General features: G+C 32.4%; 1 protein-coding gene across 1 annotated transcript; it reads right to left on the reverse strand.

The window, feature by feature from the left end:
• Window positions 1–16: 16 nt before the first annotated feature.
• On the reverse strand, window positions 17–9719 carry LOC117212055 (mitochondrial folate transporter/carrier). The gene is made up of 6 exons (XM_033456518.1): window positions 9297–9719; window positions 4483–4636; window positions 4141–4393; window positions 3905–4018; window positions 3664–3809; window positions 17–960 (listed from the first exon to the last, which is right to left on the reverse strand). The coding sequence occupies exons 1-6, from the start codon at window positions 9454–9456 to the stop codon at window positions 780–782; spliced, it is 1008 nt and encodes a 335-aa protein (XP_033312409.1). The 5' UTR covers window positions 9457–9719; the 3' UTR covers window positions 17–779.
• Between the last annotated feature and the right edge of the window lie 361 nt (window positions 9720–10080).

Below are 10080 nucleotides of genomic sequence, written 5' to 3' on the forward strand. Positions count from 1 at the left end.
GAACGATAAACACATCTTTTTGTGTAATAGTATTGCAATATTTATTGAATTGAAAATACATATGTTCCTTCTCGTACTCCATATTCGCATGATTTATTTTCGCTTCGAGGAATATTTCCAAGTTTTTTTTATAAATTAGGAGCTTTAAATCGAAAGTTTCGCATAGCATACTACTATCGCTGCGAGAATAGTATATGCACATAAAGCGATTTGTCTAAATTGACATCAAATATCAACAACAAGAAAATGAAATAAGACTACTTAGAAACTATGGGGAGAAAGGTATCATGGAAACTAGTTCGTTCCGAATTATCGAAAAAGGACATTATACACATTTCGAATAAAGTTCGAACTTCGAGTCGAGAAAGTATCATTAAGAATGTATAGGTCATGTGCGTTCGCAATTTGTTTAAAGTAATTTCATTACGGCGACGTACAAAGTTTCGTAAAATTAACAAAAGTCTTAATTAATAACGGGAAATCTTGTCGCTGTATTCACAATTGTTTTTCACAGTAACAATGTATGGAAAATGATGATCAACAACACAGATTCATGAACATAGAATAATGAACTGGAAAACGGAAATCTAGTCGTCGACGTCGGCATAAATTTTGCTTGCATATTGATTAAATGCATTCTATTCTCTGCTATAATAATTTACCTAAAAATTTTCACCGACAGATCGTAAACGCATTTGTGTTAGCTGGTTTGATCAAATAAAACCTTCGAGTCGATATCTTAAAATGACAGTGGATCTTTTTACAAGGTAATTCTTAAATTAGTTACTCTCTTCTACATTCTTGATCAAAATTGGCAAAGTTCGGTCTTGATCCATCGTTTTTCTATGTTGCAGATAGTGAGACACATTTTCGTATACCAAGAATGTAATCACAGTCGCTGGAGTCACCCTGGTCAGGTTCGCGCTTAGACCCTTGTAAAAGCCTCGCCACCCCTCATACCTGCAATTAACCACCAGCAATACTCTTTCGTTATTTGCTTCTTCTGTTTTCATCATTTATTGCATAGAACTTTCTCAATAGGCTACAATGTACGTTTTCATTCGCATTACAGACCGGTGTACGATTCTTGTCGTGATTCATTAATCAAAGCACCTCTCTGTCCCACTGTTTTTCTTTATCGAAAAGGAAATAACTGTACGCCACGAGAATTATAAGCGATAATCATGTATTGACAACGATTATCGTAAACGTTGCACATACTTTTATTGTTCAACGTCAAAGATAACAGCATTATATAACTCCATTGTATATTTCAATTAATGTTCTTATTCGTTCATCGATCATCAGAATTACTTTTCGACACTTTTGTAACTTAGTTTGATAAAGAATTGTATACAATTGTGTGTAAAATGAAAAAAGTGGGTGAAGGAGTTTCTCAAAATCTAGACAATTCCAATTCTACGTAGTTTATTTCTCATTCAGATGGTTTCACTTTGATAAGTTTAGAGACACATACAACTTCATAAATCATACACAAACGTCCAAAAATCGTACCGCTGATGGTTTAACAAATGATCCGTCTAATTGTAATTACATTCCATGTCTCACGTACACACAACACTCATCTAAACATACACGTAAACACATTGCTCTCTTACATATTGTTCGCGCGTTAACTGTGGTCCTGCCACAGCAATTAATTCATTAGGAAATTTAGTCAAGGAGGAAAAAAATAAGATGATCGCCACAATCATCTAATTCGAAGGAAAATATTTGAACAGCCGATAGAAAGCTGGGATACATTCTCCAGATTCCCAATCGTTCGACAAATATCTTTTTTCTCCATTAAGCTCTACAAACATCATGCATAACCATTAAAAGCTAAATGATCCAACAGCTAGTTTATAATGAGAAACAATTAAATGTTGCTGCCAATGTTTATTAGGTCATTCATAGTCTTTAAATAATGAATCCTAGTCACAATTAGAAATACATATAAATAAATTGAACCTACTATTTTGAAAATTGCAAGGACATTGAATTTTATTGCCATATCATCAGTTGCACTGAGTACCAGACTCTATAAACTTTGCAACATTCGTCTATTGATTTTTCGGAAGGAGGTACATATTCATTCCATACAGAAATATAACATAAATAATAATTAAACTGTAGAGAATTATTACATTCCTACGTATGTTTTCATTTCATTTACTTTTAATCGAAATTTGCTATCAACATTATGACTTGCATTATGACGCGAGGATTTGTAATTGATCTATTTATTTTAACATATTCGCACTAAAAAATTGTTTACTGTAATTTCAGGTGTACGCATGATTTGTTATTTATACAATCATGCGACTTTTGATATTTTCTATCCTTTGTTACATGTTGTACCTTTCGCCAGTTACATTTTTACAATAAAACGAGAAGGTACAAGCTTTTTCTTTGAGTCAATCTTAATGCACTTACAAACAATATTAATTTATGGCAATAAAACTATTAAAATGTAATTTCATCTTAAAAAGAAGATATTAATATACATGATAGATATTATGAACTTTTGAGTGCCAGCCCAAAGAAAAATTCCTAATAAGAAAAATAATTTAATCTTCCGTAGGATTTATAAGTTTCGTTCCTCTTCTCGCGCGTTATAAAAGCAAATAAAATTGTTCTATATGCGCGAAATGTAGAATAAATAAAATATATGCTTGATCTCTATAAATTACTGTATGTTCAAAAAATAAAATTAACAACTGTTTTTGATGTCAAGAAATATCATTTGTTCGCTATGTTCTTAAAGTATTCCATTATTATATGAAACAGTCAACTAGTATATAACATGATCATAATAAGATAACGTTAGAGACTGTTTTTAATTGTTCCAGTAACAAAAAACTAGTGGATTGGTATTCTTAAAAATAAGTTTAAATAAATTGAAAGTCTATCCCTATAATATGAAGGCATTTAGCATTCAAAAACTTCAATAAAATGCTATTATTAAGAACAATAAAACTATTCCCAATAATATTGTTTGCTACATAAGTTTCTTTTCAAAAAGGAATTCCCAAAAATATTTTCTAAATAATTCGAGTAATTACATTTGTTACATATACTATAGAACTACCTTTTTGAGTTACACTACTGAAATATATGTCTTATTAAACAACATATTAAACGTTAATGAACAACACTTTCTTTAATTCATTGATGCCAATTAAGAACATAAAATAGTTTGGTAAAAGTTGGCACTTCCAGAATAAAACTAATGTACTGCTTTGCCATTTGTATAAAAATATATACGGGAAAAGAATCTTTTTTCTAATAATACTGTTCCAAATGTACCTCTAATGAAAAAAAAGGTAAAAGTTTTAAAATACAACCAACATATGACCGTCTCAAATAATAATTACCTCCAGATTACCTTTGTTGATTTACAAATCATACTTAGGGCTGGGAAAATTCAATATCAAAGCATAATTCTACTTTAGAAAATTATAAAATATTTAAATGAGATTAATATGTTCTTATTTTCTTCTACCTTTAATAATTTTAGATTAGTGTAATCTAAGGAATCAATGAGAGTTTGTAGGCACATTAGAAAATGTTTCATAAATTACTATAATTAAACATATATTTGGTGTAACGTGTAAAAGGTAGGGAGATAAGCCTTTATAAAAACCCTTTATTCCTTCTGACCTCCATATTGATTGAATGCAATGAACGCTGCCATTATAGTTGTGGTGATGATCTTGAAGTCGTGCTCTAACAACTTGATAAGGATAAGTCGAGGCGGCGGCAATTAATTTTGAAACCGCCGCGAAGTTGATATATTCCCATGTGCTCTGTAAATATAAAAATAAAGATAATATTTTTTCAGGATTGTGTTTTAAATGTCAAATCAATTCAACATATATGTATAATTGCACACTAGACTTACCAGTTTGCTGTCAATCGGTACATTCAAGTAATTATTGTACCAATTTTTCAGTTCTTCGTACACCATAAATTGGATAGCACCGTGCGAAACACCAAACATTCCAGGTACAAATCCCTGTAAACATACGTTTTATAAAATTTTATATTATATTTTACTATAGTTTAATGAATACATTTAAAAAGGAGGATCAAATTAAAATCTAATGTTCCCTCTTCACTAAAAGGAAATTCATTTACCCGATACAAGCCTCTGAATCCTTCGGTTCTATATATCTTTTTAATTGCATCTACCATTCCATTGTATCTAAGTGTTTCTGGAAGATGTTTATCGTCCATGTACTGCAAACACAAACGTGTTTTTACTACCCAAAGTGGATTTGTCATAACTAAAGTAAGAATTCCAGCGTCTGCTGCAGCGAACATGTGCAACGATGGTCCTAACGGCTTCCTACTATTTCCACCTTGGATCCACGTTTTAATGGTATTATAGCTAAACAAAAGCAAGTTTCATATATTATTAACAAGGATTACATTAAAATCTTTTCTTAGAAAAGTATTTAAATAATTTGAAATTCTTACAAAAAGAAGTAGCAACCCCATGCACCGCCAGATCCTAGGACATTTGGCGTTACCCCTCTGTAAAGACCTTTCACTCCCTCAGTCTTAACAATTTGCATTACTGCGCTCTTAAGGCTTTTGTATTGTGGGCCCACGCGTGAGTGACCATCGCTAACTGCAAAAAGAATAGAGTGATGAGTACATCTTGTTTCCAGGATTCCAGGAGGAAGGTACAACTAGACAGAGCATGACGAACTGCTAATACGTAAAATTCTTCTAACTGATACCATTGTCCAGATAACGTTCGCTATTTCTTTTCGTTCAACTCGTGACGATAACGTAAAGAGCAGCCAAATGATAAGCAAAATCTAATTATTTTTTCTCGCATCACGTGTCATAATTTATCTAATGAGCGTATTGCAACTTCAATCTCGTGACATTTTGATATATAATAGAAATCGTATTTTACTCTTAATTGCATTGCACTAGATATTTCGACGAATTCCTTTCCAACAAACAATAATCTATATCGTGTTGAGTTTAATTCACTCGCCACAGGCACAAAAAGACGATTCTTCATTATTCTTTGTGTTCAGGAAGATGTTTGTTGCGGTAAATTATCGATGTGTCCACATATTTCTAAACGTATTACACAGCCACCATTGCAACATTGCAAAATACTTTTAAACAGAATAATTAACAAGCCTTTCTACAACATTTACCATTGTATTTTTTCGTGGGAATTAAATTGTCAACAGTTTCTGCAAACATCCTACGCTTGTATGTACTACGCTAATTTTATTTCATACACATATGTATGAAGAGAAATGAAACTTATTCGGAATCACTAAGAAGATGACATTCTCTATTTACGTCTCGACGTGAATTTCCATAATAATATTAGGTTAATAGTTAAAATTAATAATGTTTCGATTAGATTATTAATATGTATAATTAATAATAGAATAATGCATTTTTGCGGTATGTGTACTACTTATTATGAACTTAATTTTTCCTAATTTCAATTACCATCTTTCAGATAAACTTTCTATTCTAGTTTATGAAGTTTCTGGTCTAACGAAATTCATCGTTCAATTTTCAAAAAAAGATAATTATTTATAGGACGATCAAATAGTAACGTTACTTTACACGATATCAGGAAACATACGGAATTAAAAGTAATCTCTCTTTGTCTCAAACGAAATGATCACCTAATTATTTTTAATAAATTTCACGTTTTTAGTATAGTTATTGTGAACCAAATAATTAAATTATCTACTTCATTTCGCCACACGAGACGAAACTTTGATCATGAGAAAAACATTAAAATGTAAATTGTTCGGGCTCACGTGCGTATGACGCAATCTGCGGAATTTCTTGCAATTTGGTGTGTAGCCAACGGATTTTACGACGAAAATACGACAAAGAACGAGTCCTATGAGGACATCATCAGTCTTTTGATGATAGCGAGATAAAAAATTACGATGAAATAAGCTTCTGTTTAAGATCCTATCATTTTAACGCTTCATTATACGCGAAAGTTTCGATTATGCTTAAATAAGTTGCTACTTTCGAATCAAATATGCTACGAAATCTTTTAAAATTCGTTTTATAACGTTAATTAACAGAAATTACGTAGCTACGTTGAAATAAACTCTTTCTTTAAGTTCACATCATATCTTAATACTCCTTCATATAAAAACGTTTCAACTATTCCTAAAAAAGATCTTTGATTCTTGATGTAAACAAAACCGATGAACTAACAGAAATTATATTAGTAAATCGAAATATATTTCTTAATATGCATGATGCAATAAATATTTGAATTACTTTGAGTTCGTCAGACCGAAGTTAAATACGTGGAAAAGCAGAAATACGAAACTATGACCGTTGCTCCTTGTATTAAATATCATTAGCGATAAACTGGTCGATTCCGAGTATGTAATCTTTAAATAATTTGAACATAACAGTATAATGTTAACAATAAATGTCAATACAAGGTAACAAAAAAAATTTTCGGAAAATTCGACTTCTCCTGGGAATTCTTACATTTGAGAAGCAGTATAGTCGTAATGACCGAACAGAAATGTTAATAAGGCACTAACAGTAAGATTCGCAACAACGTGAAACAAAGATATTCTTTAAGTCAATTTAACTACAGGAATGTCTACTTTCCATTCCTAAATGTGGTTGAAAGTTAACCATAACTTTCCATTTCATTTCGAGGTACATCATTCGTATATTTTAAGATTATTATATAATCTAAATTTTATGTACTACTCTTGCAAATTTTGTTATATTATTCGCATGACAATTAGGCTATACAGGATATCCACCTAACTCGAAACCCGCGCTCACGAGACATAAGAATGGCAACAGTGTAACATGTACGCTTACTACTGCAATCAAATGTCGCTCGCCATCTATGAGCTGTTAATAGAAATAAAATTAGGCGAGGACACAGAGCGGTTTTTGTTGGTTGACGTCGAAGGACTTAAATTTGATGTCACTATAAGGAGATGATCGCTGAGAAAATTAGCTTCGTATTTTCGCTCGATGATTTCATGTCCTTACGTGCTTGAAGCTTCGAAGCAAGCAAACGCACCTGATTTTGATATCTTAAATTATGTCTACCTGAAATGTAATTACAATTCAATTTTTTTTGTCTAAAATTGTATTCAACTGTTTGAACGATCGAATCATAATGAAATTATCATCGCTAACGAATTACAATAAAATTGTTCACTTTATTGAAGACCCTTTTTATATCTCGTTTGGTAATTTTCTTCTACGTTGTATTTCAAAATTTATGATCGCTATTACCTAATTTTGGATCGTTCTGTTGTGGATATGTCGAATGTAAGAATAGGGAACAAGGAAAGCGATTGAGATATAGTAAGACATTTCACAAAATTCATATTTAGACAGATTATTTCAGAAGAATACAAATAAATTTAACCCTCGTACTGCAGTACCTGGGTCCGTTCGAACTAGTCGGCTAACGACGGAAGTTTATTTTTTTAAACTGATCTGTCTAGGTATGAATTCTATGAAGTATTTTATTGTATCTCAATTGTTTTCCTATTCTTACATCGGAGCAGCGGATTCAATCACAGTAGAACGATCTAAAATCAGGTAAAGCGGCCAATTTATGGAGAATGATTGTTAATAAATTTTAAAGTATGACGCAGAGAATGTTAAATATGTTAACAATGAAAATTACCAAACAAGATATAAAAGGACTCTCCATATAATAACGTTTATAATAACGTGAAAATTTAATTGTAGTTCGTTAGTACCATAATCCAAGATATTAAAACCGGTTGCACTTACTTGCTTCGAAATTTCAGGAGCACGCAGGGACATGAAATCGTCGAGCGAAAACGCGAAGCTAGTTTTCTCAGTGATAGTCCTGTCCTTATAGTGACATCAAATTTAAAGTCCTTCGGCGACAATCAAATTTCTAATTTCTAATTATACTTCTAGTAACAGCTCGTAGATGACGATCGACATTTTATTGCAGTAGTAAGCGTACATGTTACACTGTTGCCATTCTCATATGTTCTCGCGAGCGCGGATTCTGAGTAAAGTGAATAACCATGTGTACGTATATGTGGTATCGATCATTAGCTAATTTTTACCATAAATGTATCATGAAGATTCACACCAATTAATACAATCTTCAGTTCAGTTAAATACGAAGTCAAAGTAAAATAGCAGAAGTAGTTTAAGTTTTACCGGGAGTTTAGTGAAGTAAGGTAAATTGCAAAGTAAACAATGTACTGTAATTAAAAATATGTAATCACATAACAATACATAAATATATTCGATCATAATTTGTAAATAAAAAGAATTTTATTTAAAGGAATTAAATAACAAAAATCGATGTTAATAAACGTCACTTCCCGTCGCGTGCAACATTCAGTATTTATAATGCAAAGTTAAGGGACATCGTTTGTCTCTGTCTTTAAGCCGGTCAAAAATACTTTTTATTCTTCATAATAACGCCACGTGCTTTTCTTGTTCGACCTTGTCGGCCAAACTGATAGGAGCGTCGACCGTAGACGTCACAGTTTTTTATTATATTCTTTTGAATGTAATTATCGCTACTCAATGTGTTAACGAACCTACACGTTATTTCGAACTACTTCTATATATATGTATATATGTATATAAAATTGGACCGACTATCTACCAACAAAAAATGACTAATATCAGACTTAGTATCTTGCTTCCCGGTTTTTCTCATGACAAGTTTAAATATAGAATGTATTTGCACTAAATTTGCAAAAATTAATATTAGAGAAATTATTCAAGAAATTTTTATCAGATCATTTATTATAGAAATTACTTATGCGACAATACTATTTTAGATTAACAATGTATCATCAATGAATCCATAACAAAGCTTATGTTAGATGGAATATGCGGTATTTTAGAAAACATAAAAATAGAAACATAGGTATTTCGTGAAGAAACATTCGAAAATTAAAATAAAATAAAATTGTCATGGCAAATAGCATCATTTGTTTTGAGAATGATTTCACTTACGAATATAATTATTACAATATTCTCTTCGATTCTCTGTAATTAAACAATTCAACTATCGAGATATTCATTTTACACAACGATTATAACATAAGCCGCATAATGTCAGACTGTGTGAGTCACAGAATAAAAGCAGAACATAGGGGAAAATTTTCTGTTTCTAGCACGTATAAATATACAATATAGCACGTTTACCACGTGCATATATCGAATAAATTGAATTCGTACCCGCCATTTGCATGCACAGCCGTTATGTCGTCAGCAAAGACACACTCGAATTTACTTACCTGCAAATCTGGTCTTGATCAAGTCTAAAGGATGCAACATCAGCGTGGAAACCACGCCACCGGATACACCAGCAACGAGATGTTCGTACTTAAAGTGGCTCAACACGGGCAAAACACGAGCGGTCCCCGGTGAACCACCACTCGACTTTATTGTCGACATTTTACCCGTGTCAAACTGCTCGTCGTTCGTTATCGATCCGTCAGTGGAAAATCCAGTTGCATCCTTTACAACGCTAGCAATATTCGTCTCCACTCTGCGGCATATCTCTTGATCCGCGGCAGGCAGTGCCGTTGCGTTTGCGGTAACGCGAGACACAGCCGAAATCGCTTCTTCGGTTTGATACGTTCTTCCGTCTCGCTTTCTCCTTTTAACTGATTATGTAACGCAAAAGGACGTAACGCGCACCGAACGCAGACTAATGACTGACTCAGCGACTACTGGCGTTGAATACTCTGCGCACCACCTCCCTCTACCTTCAATTACCTCTCTCCAACATGTGCCATCTTTCTGAATAAGAGGAAACAGAAACTCCTGTCGCGGGAAATTCAATTCAAACTATAAACGCGCGCCGTTCTCTACCACCACTTGAAAACGATCATCTTTAACTTTTTTAAGATTACTTAATTACTTTGTACCAGAGAAATCTAAATTGAAACATTATAGCTTTCATCTTTACGTTTCATGAAAAGTCATTCAAATCCTGTATGTATCCTAATCAAAATGTATGTATGTATATCTATCTACAAAATTTCTATGAAAAGTTACGAATTGGTCATTTTATTC

Source organism: Bombus bifarius, unplaced genomic scaffold (assembly GCF_011952205.1).
Source record: "Bombus bifarius isolate JDL3187 unplaced genomic scaffold, Bbif_JDL3187 scf7180000008274, whole genome shotgun sequence".
In the NCBI taxonomy this organism is placed as follows: domain Eukaryota; kingdom Metazoa; phylum Arthropoda; class Insecta; order Hymenoptera; family Apidae; genus Bombus; species Bombus bifarius.